Raw genomic sequence first — 23,931 nt, 5'->3', positions numbered from 1 at the left:
CTTTTTTTTATAAAAGTAAACACTACACAAATCTTTAGTTGCATAAAATATCATACAATTCTACCAGAGCATTGGCAAAGAAATGTTGTCACACTCATCCTCTTTCTGTAAGTCTCTAAAATAATTCCAGCAAAAAAAAATTATTTTCTAAGTTACCCATTAAATGCCTGCAAGATCCATTTTTACTGCTGGAGCAAGCCCCTTACAAGCACAGGATAAATATATGTGTATATACAGACCAGTCTTCTTTGTTAATAATTCACTTACTTAGCTTGGCCTCTGTGCTGGTTCAGCTGCTTTGTTAAGCTTTTGCTTTACACACTATAAAGCTATCAGTTTCACACTCAACAACTGACTTTTCTTTCACTGCAAAATATTTCCACTTCTGTGGGTTCCTTTCTTCCAACATACAGTTAATTTACATGACACAAAACTTCCCGTCAAAATTCATTCATAGTCACAGGGCAAACTGTGCAAATGTAAAAATGCTACTGGATTTATTTCTGTGCACCAGTACTTTTGGGCTGTATCAGAAACATCATATAAACTTCCTTAAGAATTCATACATTGATTTAGCTTTAGTTCAAAACACATACTGCTTAGACTGTCATTTAAAACATGCAGTGTAACCACGATTTCTAGGATATGCACTTGAAAAAAAACTGCTTTACATCTGAAAAAATGTTAAAGGCTTCTCAGTACAATCCAGTGTAGACAGTTCAGAACTTCCTGAATTTTCTCAGAAAACTCAGTTCACCACTGTTTTATACAGTGTATCGTCAGTTTTCCAACACATCAAATCAGTTACTGTTTCATATTTTGTGCAAGACATATTTCCACACTTTATATATATTAGCAAGACTCTCCTATATTTGTGAATTTCCACAACTTTCTCAAAACCACAAGTAATATAAATCATTTCATGTTTAATTTACAATGGAAAAAGCCACTTTTTGAAGTCTGAAATTTCACCACATTATTTACATACTCTCTTCCTGTTTCAGTAATTCTTTATACAAGTATAATGGAGCACATGCTTCGTAATGCAGAACATCCCCAAAAGATATTTCTTTCTACTTCTTTCAGTGGCTTGGTATATTCAGTATGCATATGTCATAATGGAAGAACAATTTCACAACACACTTCATTCAGCATCTTGGTACATACACTATGCACACTTTTGGTGAAAAGTCTTCCAACAATTTATGATGCATTTCTTTAGTAATCAAACATCCATTAACTTACTAAGCATTTGCTGAGTAAGCAACTTTTCAAAAGTTTCAATACTTATTTTAATAGTTTTTCATGCCATACAGTTATTTTAAAAAATGATTTGTTTCACTTAAAAGATAATTCCACCCAAATGTCAATCTTTTCTTTCCAAAAAATGGATCTTCCTTTTCTGAAATCCAACAGTAAAAGTGAGACACACACAGAGAAAGCATTGTTTAATAATCATTCAACTTGTTTCTGTTAAACCTTTTTATGAAATGTAAAAATGTCTTACATGTCTCACTGCTTCATTTTGTATGCTAAGAGTGGCAGAGTAATTAGGTTAAATAATTGATTCTAAACACAGAACCATTAAAAAATTAATGGTTCTTTAACATGAGTATTTACACATGCCTTATTTGTTACAGATTACCAGCATTAGACCAAATTTAAATAGTGTTGCCTGGAGCAATGGTTCTAGGTCTGAGCAAAAGCAATGGTTTTAAGTTTATGGCCAAATTCAGAAAACTTTGATGCATCACAGTGTGCAAATCTGTGTAATGAGCAGCCATGCATTGTGTGAGAACATCATTTAGAAAGTCAGGGTTCAAATCCAATGAAGTCTACCTTGTACTGGTCTGCAAAACAAATCTATATAATGTGTAAATCACTAAACAAATATGAAAGGCAAAAAAGTGTATGCAAGAGTTTTGCAATCATGTGTACATTATCAATATAGTCTGTGGACTTTTTTTTTCAACTTGGTAGAGGGCTTTGATCCCCTGATGTTTGGATGTTGTTTAACAATGTTTATTGTTCAGTCTGTAACACTGTTCTAAAATTCCCTTGTAAGCATGTTGTTTTACAATGCTTGGCTTGCCATCTGCACGTGTTACATTTCCCTAATATATGTACTTTATGATCTCTCTCTAATCTGACCGCTTCAGTGGCTCATACCGCTCAACCTCTTAAAGCAGGAAATCTACACAAAGCCATAAATAATAAGGGGGGGGGGCAGAGGCCCAAAAACAGGGACAATTTTTAAATACTGCTCTTACAAAATTAGAAAGTTGACAGAACAACATGTTTTGCATTAGCATGAATTTTCTGAAGAGAATGAAGTCTGAAACTCAAAGGCCTGTCATTTTCTGACTTTACTCTTCAGTAGCATTAATATTATTTGCCAGAAAACCATAATTTTATGAGAAAAAGACCAAAAATATCAGATGTAAAGCTGTACATTCTGTGAAAATCTGTCAAGTTGAGAGGTATGCTGTGGCTCCACTAGGTAATGCACCGATAGGGAGAAATATCAGTAGGAACATCATGAGTCTTTTTTTTCTTCTTGTTATCAGTCTTTCTGCAAATGTGCTGCATTACCTGGACATATGAACCATATAACCTCTCTTTAGTCTGACTGTTTCAGTGGCTTCCCCGGCTACAGAAATTTGGATATATTGACATGTGGCCTGTATTGATGGGTCAGCTGCCCTGAAGGTATCATTTTCCATTTTTTTAATCACTGCAATATTACAGTACAGGTTTACTGCTTGTATACTAATATTGTCATAACTGCTGCAGGTTGGTATATCACATTACTTTATTGTATTTTGTCGCACACCTCTCTTTGCACTTTTTGATGTCCAGCTCTGTCCCTTTTTTTGCTATAGTATAATCTCTGTTCTACCCTCAACTATCAGTGACATTTTCCCCTTTCATTGCACATTTAAACTGATAAAACAAAAAAACCCCCACACAAACGGAGTTCCCCAGCACTAATTTATTGCAATAAATTAGTGTTGGGGAACTCAGTTTGTGTGTTTTTTGTTTTATCAGTTTAGTTGTTCTGTTACCAGTTCATTACAAGTGTGTGTGTATGTTTACATGAATCGACTTTGAAATGTCGAACCTCATATAATCGAAAACCATTTTCACAAGACAAAAATCACGAAAGCTTAAATACCTGAATGGAGAATTTTTACCAGGGTAGGTAAACACTTGCCAACATGTCCTTTTCTCCACTGTAGTGCGATCATGGAGTCGGTATATATATATATATATATATATATATATATATATATATCTATCGTTAGGAGGGTTGTGGGGCGGGGGGGAGCACACAGCCCCTGACATTAGGCCTAAGTGGGTTTTACTTACTTCACGGGGTTTCATTTAATTTAAGTTTGGGCAAGTGTTTACTTACCCTGTGAAAAATTCACCATTCAGGTATTGCATCTTTCGCTATTGTCATTTCGCAAAAATGGATTTTGATTTTATGAGTATATATATATATATATATATATATATATATATATATATACACACACACACACACACACACACTACATCAACACGGTCATCCTGAGTGCACAAACTCACTACAGCTACAAGACAGTGCTCATGCATCTTCAACATTTCAACATTTACCTATGCTGCTCTGCCCATTAGGTGAGCTAACACAATGTAGTAGGAGTAGGGTTGCCACCTTTTCAAATGTCCAAAGTGGGACATTTTTGTAGAAATGTACAATTTTGCAGGAGACACACACCCACGGCCAGTGCAATGGACAGAACTTCACTGTTTTCCCCCCAAATAGAAGCTTATTCTTGCAGCATTTGAGCTGCTTATGGTACTTCATATTAATATTTAGGTGTTTCAGATACAAAATAACTGTTTTATGCAACTATTAAAGAAAACGTAGCAAATATTTTTTGTCTTAAAATCTCAAAACATTTGCCATTTTTTAGATTTTTTACACAGGACAAAACGGCTCAAAGAGGGACAGGTGGTAACCCTTAGTAGGAGGGATGTGCTACATCTATGATAAGGAGTTGATCCTTGTACGCACAGGTCTGGATGCTGTCACAGAATTTCTTAATCCCCAGGTTAGTTTTCAAATGTAAATGAACATGAAAACTTCACCCACACATTAATGTATTTTTAGTCAAACCCCGAGATTGTAACAAAAAAAAATATTTTCCTTTAACTGTCCTAATTTTCTGTCAGTATTTGATTTTGCAGTTTTTTTTTTTTTGTACATCTAAATTTTGCTTGCAGCATAAACAGGACATGTTGGAGAGAGATATGCATCTCAGAATTCCCATTCTCTAGAACAGTCTCCCCATCCATATGAAACAAAGTCCTTATCTAACCGTATTCAAGTGTAACTTGTACCACTAAATGGAAAATTGAAAATTCATGCCTGCTCTGACTCCTATGTCTTAGATAGGCAGAGACAGTCAGTAAATCATGTCCAATCATTCCCTGTATAAATGTCTAAAATATAACTTGCAGGACAATTTGGGTTGCATGACTAAGCTTACAAAGGCCCTAGTGGTCTAGTATACACCTATGAATCTATAGTCCGGGTCCAAGTTTTGAGCTGCAATTAAGTTGCAAACCTTCAAGTTTTAATGCACGTAGAGTAGAGTAAAGAGTCTGTATAATGAAAAACATGAGAATGTAGCAAGGCTGAAAGACTAGACAGTGTAAAAAAATGTGCACTTTGCACTTGAGAAGCACAAGTGAAAGTCAAACTATAACTGAAGATAAAAAAGCAAAAGTTATCATTACTTGGTATGCAAGGTTACATTGCAAGACGTAAACCACGCGGAATTACAAAGTATCCAAATGTGCGAAAAGAAACTACAGCAACCAGTCCATTTCAGTAATCTGGAGAAGCAAGTGAGCTAATAAAATAATTTCCAACTACGCAAAATAAATTAGAAAAAGCTCAGGTTAAAGACACTGAATTATTATTAACTTATAAGATTGTTGGTAAACGAACGTGTGAATTAGCGTTTTGTTTTTGTGTGCGTTTCCTGAAGTACAAGTCCAGCTGCCGTAATTCTACACCATTTCCTTTTCTCAAAGAAATGTTCCAATTTTAGATGGGAGGTAGTAAAACCCTTTAGCCCAAATTAGGGACAGATGAAAAGTTAAAAATAAGTTGGTACTGGGTACGCCAAAAGGCTGAAGTTGAACAGATTTCATGTACTTTAATTACACCACAATTGAAGGGGGGGGGGGGGGGTCCATTCTTGGCATGCCATATTAAAAAAAAGCAAACAAACAAAAAACTTCTTACGATGTTTAAGCCCAGAAGAGGTACAAATCTTTTACTTTACTGGAATATAAAGAGTAGTTTTGCTGATAACAACAAACGTGTAAAATATGCACCTGGCTATTAGAGCTGTGTAGTACGGAAATCCTCAAAGGCTGTATAAAGAAACTGTCCGCCCTGGTTTTATATAACCAGGATCTCTCAGAATTGCAAGACTTGCTTTTATACTGTGACTTCACCAAAAATTCTGCTGTCCACTCCCCCATTCACACTAAAGGCATCAAGACTGAGAACATCCTTTGAACTGGGAAGACAGGCACTAGAAGGAACGCCCTTGATTAGTGGCTTTTTAGCTATTTCCTTAAAATATTCCCAAACGCCCAGCAAGCGCAGACTTTCTCAAAGCAGACTAATATACGGTGGGGAGCGAATTCCATTCAAAGTCAAATTTTCTTAACCCTGTGCTTAAAACTTTGTACGTTTGTTACACAATCTAAATAAAATAGATCACCTTACTTAAACTTTGAGCATTCCTTCATCTTACCATTATTATGAAAACACATCTAGTTAATCACCGTTTACGGCGTGGAGAACAATAATAAAGAATTTTTAACTATTATGCAAACCAAAACATGTAATAAATAGCAATACATTAACTTCATCCACGTAGTTCTCTATACAAACCAATTCCAAAGCTTTTCGCCCCTGAAACGCCAGAAATTCAGCAACGCCTTTTCGCCTCTTGACGCAAGATTGGACAGAGTCCCCGTCAATCTCGATTAGCAAATAGGGCAGGAATTAGTGCAACTTGGAAAATTATCCTAAGTGACGTAATGATGGGGGAGTGTGCAAGGATTGGTGTGATGTGGGGTTATGTAGCTGTTTAGGAAGATTATTTCATCATTGTAGAACACTGTACCACTGCAGCTTCGTTTGATGTGAAGTATATATTGATCTAGTTTGTTCTGCTGTGTACCTTTGTTCTCTTTATTTGCAATAGGATAATAACTTCAGGCCTAGATGCTTGACCCGACCCAATTTTTGCAGGCTCACAGTGAGAGCAATTCGCCGCTGAAGATCATCCAGTACCCGAACGTATAGTGGTGCTTGAGGTTGTGGTTTCTTTGGATTTTTGGGGGGATTGTCTGTCTAATGAGTCGTAAGGATGTCTGGAAAACACTACAAGGGACCAGAGGTCAGCTGCTGCATCAAATACTTCATATTTGGGTTCAATATAATTTTTTGGGTACGTATATATTTTGCATTTTCTTTGCATTCCGAGTGTTAATTGGTGCTCTTGTCTAAATTAACGGGATCACGTTTCTTTTTATGGCGTAGGGGGAGGGGATCGCTGCCATCATCAATTATAAATCTGGTGTAGTAAGTCTCAGGTGGCTCAACGTTCATTTGCACTATGTGATATGGCAGGTGTCAGGGAACGCAAATCTATTTGTAATCCGTGTGGATGTGATCGCATTTATAAACACTTTGCATTATCTTATGTGTACACTATGTGTGGGTGTGTGGAGAGGGACTGTTGATAGTTAAGCTGTTTGAATGAGACACGTACAATGCAGTTGTTCGATACAAACATTGTGTTTTATTTATTTGTATGTTAGCGTTATTGCCAAGATCTGTAATCTGTTGTATATGTATAATTGTGATGTCAAGCGATCACATAAATACCATTAATAGGCGTGGATTGTTTGCTGATAGCTGACAACAAGTGGGCATGTAAATCTCGGGATAAATAATCGTGCCACCTGTCAGATGCCGCGTGTATTATAAAGTAACTGATTAGTGTTGATTTTTCCTCGTCAGGTTGAAATTGTCTAGTTGTATTCAGTGTAGGGAAGATTATGTCTCGCTGTTTAGGCATAGTATCTCAGAACTGTCTCTTAATTGTTAAATTTGTGTTCCTTCCCTCCTAAACTGCGCAAGTTTCAGGAGAATAGTTCTACTGATACTGGGACAGTGCGTTGAGACGATTGAAGGATATGTGCTGCTAGCGAGCTTTACCCTGTAATTTTTGTTTCTTTCTCCTATATAAGCTAATTAAAACCTGCGCCGAGTTTTCGTTGTTTTAATGGTTTGGCGCGCTTGCCCAGAGATGTAGCCAAGGAATATAATTTTGTACCCGTGTGCTGTTTTATTACTGCCCCCAACCCACCTCTCAATTAAAAAAAAAACCTAAAACCATTACATAAATAATTTTTTAATCTGTGAAACTCTTATTGGAGGCATTCATTTTGACAGTTGTGGACATTGTATGCCCCCCAAAAGCCATGTTTTCTGTAAGCAATGTTTAGAAAATTGTACTCTTCTTGAGTACAAAGATTATGCCGTGCTACACCCTTTGTCCTTTTAATAGTCGTTGGCATGGTTCCCGATTGGTGATCCAAGACCTCGAGGATTGGGTAGAACGGTAGTTAATTTTGTTTGTGAGGAAAAATGTCACCTACCTTCCATCATCCTTCTAGTGCTAACATTTTAGCAAATTCTTACTGTCTTTCTCTCATATCACTTGCCCTTCCCTTGTTTAAAAACTACTCCAGTTTCTTTGTGTCTCTTAACAGTCCAAAGTCCTCCCTATATTTTTGTGTTCCTTAGCCTTCTCACATAGGGTTGCCATCTTTTCAAATGCCCAAAGTGCAACATTCTTTGTAGAAATGTGAGAGTTTGCAGGACAAAACATACTCACAGCTAGTGAAAAGGACATAACTTCACTTATTTCCCAAAATAAAAGCTTATTTTTGTAGCATTTGCATTGCTTATGCTTTTTATATAACATTTATGTGTTTTAGATACAAAGTAACTGATATATGCAACTGTTAAAGAAACTTAATAAATATAATGTAAATATAATGTGCCTTAAAATCTCAGGACATTTGCAATTTTTTGGTTGTTTTTGCAGGACATAACTGTCCAAAGTGGGACTGTCCCTCACAAAGAGGGACAGGTGGTAACCCTATTCAAGTATATGTGGTGCTGTCAGATATTGTTAGGCACCATTGTAGAAGTTGATACTGTTTTACCACAGAGTACAGGTGAATTAGTTTAATGGCTAAATCATTTATGCAATGTACTTTAAATGGCCTGCCATACTAAGCATGCTGGCTGTTTGGTTGCTTTAATATCTGAACTCCTTTATTGTGTGGTGGTGCTGTACTATACAGGACCCCCTACTCGCATACACATTTTAAGGCGAGCAAGTCTGCAGGCAGGAAACTGGAAAAACTCAGTGTCTTGAATAGAGCAAGCAGACACACAGTTTCATATGAAAAAAATGTATTATGTCTTTAAATAAGCACCTATATATAGTTAATGCAAATTTCATTTGTTTTTATGTCTGTGCTAGGTGTTTCCTCATACTGAAATTTTGTGGTAGTTTGGGCTATATTTGCACATTAAAATGCCTTAATGCCTCTGTTCCACTGGCCAATGTTTAGATGCTATCTGTTTGTGAACTTGCTTGTATTTGACAAACTGCACTTTCCTCTTCCTCTGGAGCCTTTCAGTAGATTTTTTTTTCCTTGACTTGTACCAAGCTATGCCACTAACTCTACCAGCAGTTGTGTTTAACTTCACGTATCTGATTCATTCCACTCTCCTGTGTAATTACCTGCAGCATTTGCCATTCACTTCTGAGAAGAAAAACATTTTCTTTTCACAAGTCCCAAGTTTTTTTTTCCTTGTATTTTCCATGCATCTGATTCCTGTTGTGCCTGTCCTTGTTTAGTGGGTGTTCCTACCATTCCTGTATTCCCCCACCCCTGACTGTCTTCAGTGAGTTGTGGCCACCAAAGAGATTAAAGCATCCCAGGGTAGCATCATATTGCTTCAGTTCAGTGGAGTTTTCTACATTGGTCCCCTTCCCAGTAAGCACGTTGCATATTCTGAGGGTGAGATGTGCAATGAGTGATGTGCGCTGAACTGCTGCTCATTTCTGCAAAGAGCTGATATCAGCAGGCTGCCTACCCATCCTTGATAACACTACTGAAGTTTCCCCTTCTTCAGCAGGGAAATGACCGCATTGAATGCTCTGGACATGTGCCTCTTCTCTGTTCCCCTGCTAGCACCTCTTAACACCCAAGCTGCCAATCAGACCCAGGTTGCCTGGGCTGCAGTCTGGACTTTATCCATTTATTCCATGGCATTGATACAAGTCCTGACTTAACTGTGCCTGCAAATAGGATTTTCATACATTCCTCCCCAAGGTATCATTTGTTTACATTTGCAGTATTACACCTAAGCTGCTATATCCCACATAGCTTTAAGCTTGTACTCGTTAATTTACCATCTTAAGACTCTTGTACTACTGACATTTGCCCCATTGCAAACCTCTGTCCTTTGGCTAAAATTCTGGAAAGATTAATTTATGATCAAATTCTAAATTACATTATCAAGCATGACATTTTAACTGAGAAGCAGTGTGGCTTTTACCCAGATTGCAGTGTGGTTACAATTGGTTGTTGACCATTGCTGTTTCTAAACATGTGAAATGTTCCTTTTGAAACCTTGGATAACACAAAATTACTAGAAAAATTATCTCCTGCTTTACTTAGTGAAGTAAATCAGTGGTTTTAAAAAAACATTTTCAGTTTAACTGGTTTAAAAAATATTAGTTTAACTGGTTAAGTGAGCTGGTCTGCAGACACTTTTTTTTTCAGTCATGACCTGGATTCAGAAGAGCAGATACTTTCACAGATGGGATATTTATGGGTTACAGTACCCAAAAAGAAGCAAACTCTTATGTCCACAGGAGTTTCTCTGGTCCAGTGTTGGTCCACTTGTATTTTTCACTTTTTATCAGGGATGTGTATTAAGGTTGTCTTAGTATAAATTGCTGATTTTATGCAAATGCCATTGTTATGAAATGGGCCCTAAATTTATAGTCCATCTCCAGTGCACTTCAGGAGAACTTAAATTACTGTGGAATTGATTTAAGGCAGATACACCTAATAATTAATAAAACAAAAACTAATGTAATGCTGTTCCATAGTTTTAAATGCTTTTAAGAATGCAATCAGTATCAGAATTTTTGACCCCACTGGATTTCTCTTGCCAGTAACTCCATTCTAAAGTATTGAACCATAAAGCTTCCCTTGCTCCCTCCACAAATTTAATAGTCAACAATGTATTGACTTGGCTAAAGATTGAATAGCCAGACAGACAAACTGTAGCAGTCAATATATGCTGCCCATGTTAGAACATGCACTGCCGACGCTGACCCTGTCAGTATTCTATTCCCAAATATCTGCCTTATTCAAAAGAACAAAAATAAAATCCTCTGGTTTATTCAACTTTCCAATAGTAGAGAACCACAATGTGCTGCACTCTGCCACAGGCTGCCCAGTGTTGGCTAGAGGCATATTAGTTTTAAATTGCCTTGCTGTAAAAATGCCTGCATGACCTACTTCGGGGGGGGGGGATAGTTATTATGGGGTGCAATAGTTATTATAAAGGTAAAGTATTTATCCTGCCAAGAATAATACAACACCAAGGATGAACAGACAAACTGCAGCAAAGAAAGTATTTTGAAGTAAAAACTCAGTTTGTCCACCAAGACTTGAGGCATAAAAAGTCCAACGAATAGTTTAAAACACGGGTTTATTTAAAATTCAGATTAGCGCTTTCACAAATGTGCTTCCTCAGATCCTAACATACCATCTCTACAAAATTCACTTATTTAAAAAACAAGAAGAACCAATCAAACAGTTCACATCAATGAATTAATGACCTAGCTTTTAGGGCTGGTTTTAAAGGTATAGTGTAGTTTAAACCTGGAGGTTTGTGTGTCTGCATAGTGGCTGTCCACTTCATTTCTAAGAGCTCTGTTTTATTACTGATGTCTCCTCCCCTAACATTAAGCTTAATCAAACCAATCACAGTAAACTTAAAGGAAAGGTACCATACTTGGCCCTAACTTTGTTTTCCTTTCTAAGAGGCTTATATTAGAGCTCTCTTTTCAGCGATAAGTTATTCCTAAAAATAAACTTGTGTACATCGCCTACTACCTCCCTAACAGCTTCATCTGAATGTAAAATGGACCAATTACTTTTAATAATGTTACATATGCTTTCTACATTGCTACTAATTATCCTACCACTGTTATCCTGTTAGAGGGTCTGAAGCTGTATTTTTATGGATACACACTGGCTACTACTGAAAAAGCCCTCCTAACCTGTCTGTTGGATCACCTTTTCTTTCTTCCTTCCATTTGATTACTAGGAAAGTCTGAATGGGTAGAATCTCCTTTTCGGCAGAGGCCCAGGGAGAAAAGCTCCAAATTTATTACAAAACATTTTAAGAGCAATGATTTTACAATCTTCAAAAATAAAAACAGCACATTTGCATTTTAAATAATTATAACAAATTGATAATATAAAAACATTGGTTAAGAATCCGTACGATCATTTTAATAGTTGTAGAAGTTTTAAACAGTTTAGAGAAATTTAAAGGTAAGCTAGTGTAATACAAACAGGAATTGCAATATGAATTGAGCGAAAACAATGCTTATGGTATATTTAGAGAGAAAGTCAGGGAAGAGAATTTTAATATAAGTAAGTGAAGAAGGGAGAGTAAGGTATAAGGAATGAAAAGGTACTTCAGGTTTAGGAATATAGTTTATCCTGTTTTTCAGCAACAACAGAGCCAGATTTTAGCTAGGAATAATCGTGATTCAGCATATATTTGTGAGGATGCAAGTACACTACTTGTACCATAGGCTTCAGCACTGATTCCAAATGTATGCTAATGTATATAATGTACGTTGCTTGATATAACTAGCTCATTGTAATGTAGTCTAAATTTCACCATGTATTACTTCGTGTGTGTCTTACAGGATTAAGTTTTTATCATATATTTGTCCGATTTTGCTTACATGGATACGTTTTATCTAAGGTGTAGATGAAAGTACAATTTGTTTAGTTCAAGCCTAAGTGTAATATGTTCAGCATCTTCATACATAACATGTTTCCCGTGTGTCTCTCTTATATGAATATAACTACTTGAATTTAGAAGTGTAGGCACAGTGGGGCTAAAGTGTTAGGAGGTGCAGCCAGGAGATGGCAGTCCATCAATAGTGTAGTACTAGTATTCATTTCTGTGTACTGGTATGTATAGAAATGCATACTGGCTATGCGGTACTTCAGTGCTTCAGGTGTGTTTTATAACCTCTAGTGGATTGCTGTGTGTGTTTTTGAGGTCCTTAATTTACTATAACACTGATTATTTACAACATTTAGTAGGAATGTTATTTGCAATATAGTTAGGACAGCACCAAGGAACAGTATATGCTGGATATTGTTTGTGTTCTTGGAGATGATTTTTTTCTTCCTGTCATGCTGTGCCACCATAATGTCTAGTGATTATGAGAGTACAAAGGTTAACCTACTGTTAGATAATTCTGTTATGATAGATGTTTGTAGAACACACTGCCTTACTGGCATATGGTTAGTAGTGCCCTGCTACCCTTCCTCTAGCAGTCTACCAAAGTTCAGAGTCAATCCCACTGCATGTGTGATGGACCAATCACCTGGCAGGATAGGGACTGCCTTTCAGGCCCACAGAGAGGACACTTGCAGTTTTTAAGGGTCCAGCAGGAAGAGAAGATTAAAACCCAAGCTTTGTGAGCATCTACTGTTCCAAATCAAAAACTGCACACATGCCAGTAAAGGCCACTGAGTATAACTGAACAGCAACTCCAACATCATATTGTGTACATCCAGAAAGGGGGATAGTGGGTGAGTATTGCCAGTAAGGCAGTGTTCTAAGAACATCTATTATTACAGGTGGATAGGACTTGTGCAACTGTACTAACATTCAGGTAGATTCCCAAAGCTTACCCAACCTGGTTGGAGGAAGGATAAAGGTCCCGGAGCTGCTGGGGAATGGTCCTAACAAAGCTTGCTCTGGATTTAGCAAATGAACCAGCTTCTTGTGCTTCATAAAGGTATGGGCATGGGACCAAGTTACTGCCCAGAGTCCACTCCTTTTCAGCATGCCACTGAAGAGGAAAAGGCCTTGATTGTGCATTTACCTAGCCTGCATCCACTTTGCCATGGTGGGTGTAACAAAAAAAAAAAAAAAAAAACAGTGGAAAACCACATAATAGTTTTCTTGGAAACAGGTTGTCCCTTTTTTTGCCACTGTGTAGAAGATAGCCTTTCTGCCACCCTGAAGGGTTTTTTTTCTGTCAAGGTACTACCTGATCTGCTGGTGCACATCCAAGGTATAAAGTACCCCCCCATTCTTAGGTTCTGGGAAGAACAGGGGGAGGTTGATAGACTGACCCAAGCATGAATTCTCACGCCACTTAAGGTTGTCCCACGATGTGAACTTGTGTCTGAGAGACTCACTTTGCAGATTTCATAACAATAAGCAAAACGATTTTCCACATTAGAAACTTCAGATTAGCCTGAGTGGCAGGTTCAAAAGGTGGTAAGGTCAATTTTTTCCAAGGCATAATTGAGAGCCTACGAAGGAAGAACTTGCTTGTGAGAGGAGTCTAGTATGCAGTACTCCTTTCATGAGCTATGGGGGAGATCCAGTGGAAGACAAGTAGTGATGGCTGCTAAATGCACCTTAATGGGTGCACGCAATAAGCCATCATGAAGTAGTTCACACAGGTATTTCAAGACCAGGAAGATGGAATGTTGACCTCAAGGGGCACTCTGTCCCCATTTAGGCACTACTGAGAAAATCTCCATTTGTAAAGATGTAGGAGGTTTTCTGTCCTCCTTTAACACCTACTGCACATACTTGTGAAACAAGTACTTGCATGGAGTCAAAGTTGTCTCATCCAGGCTGTCAGTTGTAATTGTTTCTAACTGGGGTGTACCAGTTGCCTCTGAGATTGTGTGAGCAAATCCAAAGTGTGATGAAGTTTGTGATCATTTTTCATGGCTAATACCATTAGAAGGGAGAACCAGGATTGCCTGGGCTAATATAGGGGTCACCAAATTTATCTTGGGCATTTCTTTCTGAATTTTGAGTCAGTGGAAAGGGTGAAAATAAATGAACATTCCAGTCCAATGGAATGAGAATGCATCTCTCCTCCAAGCATAGCTGCAAGGATGTCTGGAACAGAATTTTTCCAGCTGTGTGTTTTGAAAGGAGGTGATCAGGTCTATTTGAGGCATTCCTCCACACATCTGGACTAGATCCTGGAACACCACTGCCTTGAGCTGCCACTTGAACAGGCCTGCCTGCTATATCCTTTTAGTCTGATGGAATGCATGATGCCTGAAGAGTCAGAGAATGCTGTAAAGCCAGCTCCCAGGTCATCATTAACAACTAGCACAGATAGAATGACCTAGTACCCCATTGTTTGTTGCAGTACCACATGGTTGTGGTGTTGTCACACAAGAGGAGGACCCAGAGCTCATAGGTGGTGAAGGACTTTCAAGGCATGGATCACTGCCAACATTTCCTTGATGATGATGATGTGTTCCTCTGTATCCTTGGGCCTCCAAATAGCCTGAACTTGCACTCCCATTGATACAGCTCTGCAAGAGAAGTCAGACCAAAATCTCTGGACAAACCTGCACCAGAACAGGTGGAAAGAAGGGGAATCCTGGATTGTTACTCAGCTGTGCTCTCCACCAGTGTAACTTTTTGCCTAATGAAGGGCAGCAGTGGCAACTGGGATTCCAGGAAATGTAGGTGCTTAGTCCAATAATTTCAGACATGCCACTGAATTGCCCTTTTGTGGAAACGGGTCAGTGGTATCCTGAAAATGAATGCCAGCAGTCCCAGAATTTTTAGTAATTCTCTTGCTGAGGAGATGTTCCCCCTGGAGATTTCCTGAAACATTGTTTGGTGGGACAGGACTTTGTCTTTCTCTTTGGGAAGAAAGGCCATTCTTTTGTCTGTCAATTTAAGCACTTCAGGAAGACAAGGTTTTTGTAAGGATGTTGAGCACGGCTTTCAAAGGTTCACCTTGAGCAATAGCTGGGAGATAAAGCTAGAGACCGTCTCCAGTGATTCCAAACATTTTGATACAGACTCTGTACAAATTAGCAAGTTATCCAAATGAGGAAAAATGTGAAGGACAAGTGTCTGGCAGTGAGCCATAACCAGAGCCAGGCATTTGGTAAATACTCAACGTGCAGTGGATAACCCAAAGGGCAACGCAGAGAATTTGGTATGAATCAGACACTACAAATTTTGGGCATCTCCAAAAGCTATGAGTAATGAGGTTATGATTATCCTTCAAGTCCAGGCTCGCCATGAATCAGTGGTTTGGCAGAAGAGGAAGCACTGTCTGCATGGTGAGTATCTTGGGGGACCATGATAAAAGTATTCAGAAAGGATAGGTCCAACACTGTTTTTTATGACTGCTTCTTTTTGGCAATCAGGAAAATTCTGTAGTAGAAACCTTTTTTTTCCCCAACAGGAAATCTCTTTTATTAAATTATCTGTTGTGTAAAACTTATGATGTAGGCAGTCATACTTTTATATAAAAAAAAAAAAAACATATTGACATCCCAGCTGTGCAAACCTTTTAGATCACAAACCACATAGACATAATTCTAGATGTAAACATTATGCATCATTTCTGTACCCAATCATTGTCAGTCGGACAGTACATAGCTCATTCAAATTCTGCTGTCTTTCAAAGTACCTTTTTTTTTTTTTTTTTGAAGATCCTAATTCCAGTTGTTTTATCAGTTTCTATACTTGCCACTTCTAGTACAGTTGGTTTAGACTTTGATTTCTATTTTCTAGTGACTTTTTTTTTTTGGCAGCAACCATAATTAGACTCAGCAAGGCCTTACTATATCTAGGCAATTCCAATTCTGTGTCATAGCTTAAGAGAAATAAATTCCCTAGTTGCACCAGTTTGCTCAGAGTATCTCTAACAGAGTAGTCTGCAGGGAATCTTTAAAGTCTGCCAGCTCATTACTCTCCCAGAAAATGTTCCCAATCACCTCTTTCTTCCTCATCACTCGTCCAACATTTGCTGTGTTCCTGAGGAAAAATTCTGTGGAGTGTACTTGTAGTATAAAAATATGTATGTAAACATTTCCAAGCAAAAATCCTAAATCTTCTAGATTTTGTACATATTTTGGAGACATACATGTATCCCCCAATTGTTTCATTATGAATTGGTTATCTAAACTCTCTTCCCAATCCTTTCTAACCACCTCCCCTGATTCTTATCGTTATCATGCAATATTTTATATGCTGTACTAATTATTCATTTTTAACGGCCGCTTCTGTTTTAGATTCTACTAAAAACTGTACCAGTGCTGGTCTTTCGATTAGGACCACCCTGTTTCTTTCTATTTGCCTGTACTCTGCCTTCAATATCAAGGAATGATATAATCTCTAACCTGCAGTCCAAATAAATTTTTGGTGTCTCCCCATGCAGTTATCTTTCCCTCTCTAGTTATTTGCTCCCGATACCTAGTTCTTTTGACAGTTTTCTCCAATAAATTCCATCTGTCTATTGCCTATTGTCCGTATCCCCAAATGCAGTCATCCCTATCAGCAGAATCTCCTTTCTTCATTCCCATGGTGGCTTAGCTCTCAGAGTATTTTCTGCCACTTTATAAATATAATATTCTGTATGATTATTGTTTGTTATTCTCCTTTAAAGGTCTACATCCAGAATCCCAGTTTCTCCCATTTCATAGACCTCTTTCCACTTTTGTATTCTAGTTTTATGTTTGTGCTGTGTATAGGAACCTTAACTGTATTGCTCTGAAATACTCCAAATCGAGTAATCCCAATCTGCTCTGTTCTATTGGAAGAATAAATTTATTCCACGTAATGCTTGCTGTCTTCCCCTCCCAGATAAAATCCTTCAGCTCTTTATTAATTGCTTTCCGCAATTTCTCCTCTGGTTGATTAAAAATATGTCTGGCTGTGTATAGGACTAAAGGGACTAAAACATTTTAATTGCGTGTATCGTGCTATTGATATCCATATAACAGAGCTTCCATTTTCTCAGTTTTTGTATTATCTTTTGTTTGGTGTCTTCCCACATATCCTTAGCTGCCAGACAAGAATGATTTTTAATCAATACTCCTAAATGTTTCATTTTATCATGTCCCCATAAGTATGGATATTGCTGACCCAATTGGTATGTGGGTACATAATTTACTGCTGTTCCCCTTGTTTTAGCTTCATTAATTTTGTTTCCTGAAAAGATTTGAAACTGTCTCAGTATGTTCCATAGCAGTGTAATGCCCATTTTGGTTTTGTCGGGTATAAACAAATGTTCTCTGCAAATAGAGCTGGCTTTTCTTGACTACCATACCAGTTATATCCTTGAATTTACGAGTCCCTTATTTTCTTTGCCAGTGGTTTTAAATATAATGCAGATAACAAAGTGGAGAGAGAACAGCCCTGCTTGGTTCCTCTGCTCAAGAAGAGATCACCAGAGAGGGCCCCACCCATTTTAATTTTCACCTCTGATCCCTCATATATCTTCCTAATCAACCAGGGAATGCCAATGCTTTCATTGCTGTGCTCATAAAGCCCCAGCTTACTTTGTCAAATGCTTTCTCTGCATCAAATCCCACCAACAACAGTGGCATTTTCTTACATTCTGCTTCCCTCTGGATCATCAGTGTTCTGCTAATGCTGTCAAATGTTTGCCTCCCCTCCACAAAATCACATTGATCCGTATCTCTCAATTTTGGCATTACTTTTGCCATTCTTTTAGCCATTCTAGACCTAAACACTTTATAATCACTGTTTAGTATTGAAATGGGCATACATGAAGCTGGATCTGATGGATCTTTAACTCTTTAGGTATTACAGCTATTACTGCTTTCTTCCAGGATGTTGGTACTTTCCTTCTCCTAAAATACTGTTAAACAAAACCTTCCAGATCTTTATCAGTTTTTTCCTACCTAGCTTCCAAACGTCCACAGGAATACTATCTATTCCTGGAGACTTTCCTGTAGATTAGATAAAAATGGTGACGTATAACCAATCTCTTCCTATCCCAACTGTTAGTAATTGAAACTCCTCTTTCTCCAGCCTTGGCATATTTAATTCTTCCATAAACATTTCCATTTGTATCTTTTCTTGATTTTTTTCCCCATATTTCTCTGCTTTATACAGACTTTTTTGTAGAATTTCCAAAATATTTCTAATATCAGAAGATCATGTAGAAGTATCTTTCTTGTTATAAGCACCCTAAGCTTGGCAACAGCCCTTTCTACTTTCTGTTGCCCGAGTTGTTGTGCTAAAGTTTTTTTGTGCTGTAGAGTTATCAAAAAAAAAACAGCAGTCTTTCTAAACGTATGCATATTATGGTCCCTCTCCCTTTCTTTTATTTCCACCCTGTTTTTAAACTCCACTTTAATTTTATCCCACTCCCTAGCTATATTTTCAGAAGACATTTTTATTTTCTCTAATAGCTCCTGAATAATTTCCGCTACCCGTTCCTCAGATTCCTCTCTTTTCAGCAGATAGGTGGGAAAGTGCCAGTGTCTCATTTTTATTTCATTATCCCGTGTTTTTTATTTTGGTTATTATTGGCACATGATCTGAAATAGTTATTGGGGGCATATGAAGACCTTCAATTAAATATGCATGTTCCTTTGAAATGTAAATTCTGTCTAGCCTAGCCCAGTTTTGCTATCTTGGGGAAATATGTAAATTCACTCCAAACTCCTAGTACTGAATTCACATCTTGCATGCCAAATATTTTCATAAATTTCTTCAAAAGTCTACCCTCCTTTGTTCTGCTTTCCCTTCTGCCCCCCAACACATCTTCATTGCTGCAAATGAAATTCCACTCCCCACCTATTCCTTGCTGAAAGCTGATTATTTCCCCCAGAATGTTCTTAAGCTCCATTATCGCAGCAGGTTTAGGTGGAATATAAATACATGACAGTGTAATCCTCCTCCCTTTGAAAGTTTTAGTAGCACTGTTCAAAGCCCAAAATACATGTTACAAGTGTCCCCAAATTTCAATAAAGGCTAGTTTCAGCCCTAAATAGGCTGTTTTATACTGTTTTTTTACTTAAATCATATGTCAAAAATGAAAAAATATTTAACACACAGAAACTCTCACATTTCACACAAAAAAAAAAAAAAAAAAAAAAAATGGTGGAAAACCCAGCTCATTCACTCCAAATAATCATAAACTAAAAGAAAAAACCCTGCAAAATCAGCAATTTTTTTGTCACAACTTTTAGATGAAGCTTTAATCAACAGAAATGACTGACATGATTAATTTGTGGCAGTGGATGCACTGGATGCACAAATCAATGAGAGAAACTGTACTAATCCGGCCTTAGTTCAGAAGAGCAGTTAAATGTTCAACAAATGGCCATAAAGCACATTGTTTTATAGTAAAACAGTATCGCGTACAGTTTCACAATCAGAAAAAAAAGCAAAGCAGCAGAATAGACTATTTATGCACTGAAGGAGAAAATAAAACTCGTGGTTTCTTATCTGAACTCAGCAGCAGAGAATGGCACAGTCTTCAAGAGATCCTTCTTTTACTACTGCACTAAAAAATTGAGAGTCCTGTCTGTGGGTCTGAAAGGCAGTCCTATCCTTCCAGGTGATTCGTCCATCACACCTACAGATAAGCAGTGGGAGGGACTCTGAGCTTTGGTAGAATGCCATAGGAAGGATAGCAGGGCTGTACTATCTGAATGCCAGTAAGGCAGAGAGTGGCAGTGCCGGAGTTGCTCCCAACCCAGGTTTTCACACTGTAATCAATGGCCTGATAATGGATCTAGCCATACTCACCAGCTCAGCTGAAAACACAGTTGGAGACTATTGCCATATAACATGGTGGATTTTCTGTCTCTGTTTTGCATGCACTACATTAATGGGACAATCTAGGTTTAAACACTGAAATAAACTGGAGAGATGGATTGAACATGGTGTGAAACAAGATCAGGAAATGGAGGAAAATGTACATAATGGTATTGAACATATTTTGTGCATGTATAAGGAGTGAAGACCTACTTGTAGGTAAATTCTGTATAGATTTTAAGTTATTGTCAATTGCAACAGATTGTAGATGTATTTACCAAGTATTATGCAAAACAGCTTTGACTGCACAAAGGGGGAGGCAGCTTGTGACTGTAACATCCAGGTGGTTTTTCGTGTACTGAAATTGTATTTAGATTATGTTGGAAAAGTTCTGTGCAAACTGGACCATAGTAAAGCACAGGAAGGAGACTGAATTAGTAACAATGATATGAAAGCACTTTGTTAACTTGTAGTACCATTATATAGGTTCATAGGTGTGTACTAGGCTAATGGCACTCAGACCTTTACAAGGCTATCTCATAGAAGTGCTCTGGCATTGTGGCACCCATTAGTTCCCAGTGCCTCTATCAAGTAGAGCCACTAGAGTGATCCCCGGGGTGAACTTTGTTTCCCATCCACTCATCAAGATCTCTGTTGAAGAGGGCCATTGAGGTTATTCACTAGGTCAGTAAAGTGTGGAGAGATTCCTCAAGATTGGAGATGTATCAAACCTGTCTTTAAGGAAATGGGCCAAACTCAGTCTCACACAGACCTATAAATCCACTTTATTGTTGTGGAAGGTAGTGGAGAAGGTTAATTTGTATAAGTGACTGTCAGAATTGGAAAGGTTGGGGATTGAAGCCATATAACGGCATGCAGGTCTGTAAATACCTGCTACATGAGTTATAATATAGTAGCAGCTATAAATGAAAAGTTGTGTAATGTTCTATTGTAGTTTATGTAAACCTATCTTCAGCATTTGATAGGGTCCTACATAAATCTCTGATCAATAAATTAAAACCACCAATTATTGGTGGACTCTTTAAGGTGGATAGCAGCATGGCTTAAAGATAAGATAGGGCAAATGTCATACAGCAGTTGTACAGGTGAAACTGTAGTTTATAATCAAGGGCGTCCAGGAGGGCTCTATCCTGGGCCTGTTCTTGGTTATGTTGCAGCTTTCCAATTTATCTTTTTCATCTGAGGTATTCTACAGTCTGTTTACATGACTTGAAAACTGGAAAGCTGATTACATCTGTTACATGTAGGGGGTGTCTCCAAAAGAACTTCACTGAATTAACCATTTGCGCAGAGGACAATAATATTCTCCTTTAAATAATAAATATATCAACAGGTAAACATATGATGATTTAGAATGTAGACTGAATAGTTGATATTTAATATGACACACGATTGAAAATGTGGATTTATTTTAAAGACCTGAGTATATTATTAATCCAGCTTCGAATTTTTCTGATCATGCCAACCAGCTAGTTCATGATGGCATTAAAACAAACCGTACACCCGGGGGCAAACATAAAAATTTAATCTACACACGAATATACACAGTTAAAGTGCTTTCATCCCTAGAACAGAACAAGTGAAAACAGAGAGAAAAAAAAACTCATTTATGAACGGCTGTGTGACCGCCAAGTATAAGAATACTAGTGGTCTGTATAAGTACATATTGAAGTTTCCCGCTCATTGTTTTTATTCTCTGTTGTGGAGAGGGTTGATAAAAACAGGGGTGGGGGCATGGAGTAAAATATTAGAAAAAGAGGGAATTGTATTGGCAGATTGTTTTGAATGCGTACACATTCCCTGGAGTTAATGAAATGACTTTGCTAGCTTGCATTTTAAAACTGCGTCCTCTTGTGGCTTTAGAGTCTGTTGTATTCTATTTTATCTAGTTTGTTATAGAGGTTTCTTTATTTGCTTTAATTGAATTTGTGTACTTGGGGAGGGTAAATTATTAATTTTCATTGGTTAGTTTTGTGTAGTGTGCCTCTTGGGTGTGTTATTTAAACAGGATGTGATAAGAAATGTTTTTTTTTTTTTTTACTTGTTCTGATGAAATCCCTGTTCTAGGGAAGAAGGCACTTAATTGTGTATATTTGTGCAAGGATTAAATTTTATTTTTAGACCAACTAGGCCATCTGGGGCAGTAGCAATGCAGTAAAATATGTCTTCTTTCAGTGTAGTACATGTTGTGAATTCGTAAATTAACCATAGTGCAATACTCTTTAGGTCCATAGTGCAATACTCTAATGTTCACAGTGCAATACTCAATGTCTCTCTCTGTGCAAGGATCAATGCAATGTCTTAACCAAGTACCTGTGTAATACTAAAGTCTCATGCAAGTAAGTGTTCAGTTCGAAAAGTGTTAAAATGTGTTTCTAATTATGTGCAATATTAGTCTGTCTACCTGCATGTCTGTGATGTAATAGCTAGGTGTTATATGTGTAAATGCCCGTGAAAATAGTTTATATGTTTGCACATTGAGTCCAGAGACACGGAATTTCATTCAGTTTTTGCACTTGTGTGATTTCTGAATGACAGTAAAGTTTACTTAGACTTTGAAATTTAAGTATGCCTTTGGGGTACATGTTGTTTTTGAAGTTTTGTTTTTTCACCCTGTTGAATATCATTTTGTGTTTACATAGTTAATGATAGTTACACAACTATAGACCATAACAAAAATTATAAGTGTAAGGATTCAGAAATTAAAAAAAAATTGTAAGTTACGTAAAACCAAAACTAGAGTGTATGGAGTAGTAATATAGAAACCTTGTATAGAAAAACTAGCACAAGTAAATTGGAAAGTATGCCATGGAAATGTAGTAAGGAAATCTGTGTAAAAGTTTATTATGAAAGATTACAAGATCTGGACTTGCACACTATGTCATAGATATTAAAGAGAACACTGTGTTTGGTTGTGCGTGGGGTTATCCAAGAGTGATAGAGAATCATCGGACTACCTGTATAGGCGATTGTGTAGGAATTACAGATTTACTGATTGGCTCTACGAGAGAGTAGCTGATGCCTGGAGTGGACTAGTGTATTATATTAAAGCAAGCTCTAGTTAAGACATTTGTTGAGGACAACTTGGACACTTGTCATGGGGATGACTGTTTTATATTGGCAGGCTCGATGGGCATTGCCTCCCATGCCTGAAATATCTGCAGGTATGTATTGACCATGTGCTGTGTGCAACACAGAAGGTGTGGTTTCTTACAGCATTATAATATGTGTGCCAATATGTTATTCCTTTGTATATTGTGCATGCATACTGTATGAAACTGCTGTATTTTCTTACTCGGTATTTAGTGTTACTTGTATTCTGCTGTTTGTTGGATTCTTTAAACTTCTGTGTTCACATTTTGATTTCTTGATAAATGATGGTGAATAGTATGCAATTTAAGTGCACATTTTTATTATTTTACCATGAGTTTGTAATTGGCAAATGACCCTTGAGCAAAGTTCTTACTTGGTTAACAAACCAAAATAAATATTAATCTAGCAACTGATTGTGGCATGGGTGTAGATTCTGGTAAAATTTACTTTATCAATTGCAGGATTTTGATGTTGGGTGTAAAGACTGGTTGCAAGGAGAAAGCAAATCTTGTTGTGCCCCCCCCCCCCCACACACACACACACACGCCCAGAATATTGTGATTATACCAATACATTTTCAAATGTGTAATGTAACAATTTTGTGGTTGTTGGTGGGAGTCTTGTTTAGGTGATTTCTGCCTGAGACCTTGGTTGTATTGCTGAGATGTTTTGTGAATATGACATCACTGTGACAGGATTTGTCCACTTGATAACCCTGGTCCTTGAACTGCACAGGTACTCTTGCCTGGAGAAAGTAAGTAGACCGAAATTAGTAGGAAACTTCAGTTTCATTTGAGTTAATTTCAGCT

The 23,931-nt window shown here is 37.5% G+C and overlaps 1 protein-coding gene across 1 annotated transcript in view; it reads left to right on the top strand.

Moving 5' to 3' along the window:
• The first annotated feature begins 6,086 nt into the window (after window positions 1–6,086).
• Window positions 6,087–23,931, top strand: part of TSPAN5 (tetraspanin 5) — a 730,663-nt gene continuing 712,818 nt past the window's right edge. The window contains exon 1 of the mRNA XM_044061023.1: window positions 6,087–6,521. Coding sequence (XP_043916958.1) covers window positions 6,441–6,521 — 81 coding nt within the window. The 5' untranslated portion in view covers window positions 6,087–6,440. The remainder of the gene's footprint in view (window positions 6,522–23,931) is intronic.

Source organism: Protopterus annectens, chromosome 2.part0, assembly GCF_019279795.1.
Source record: "Protopterus annectens isolate FY-2018-M chromosome 2.part0, PAN1.0, whole genome shotgun sequence".
Taxonomy (NCBI): domain Eukaryota; kingdom Metazoa; phylum Chordata; order Ceratodontiformes; family Protopteridae; genus Protopterus; species Protopterus annectens.
Note: the sequence above shows the minus strand (reverse complement) of the source record. Positions and strands in the feature narration are given on the sequence as shown.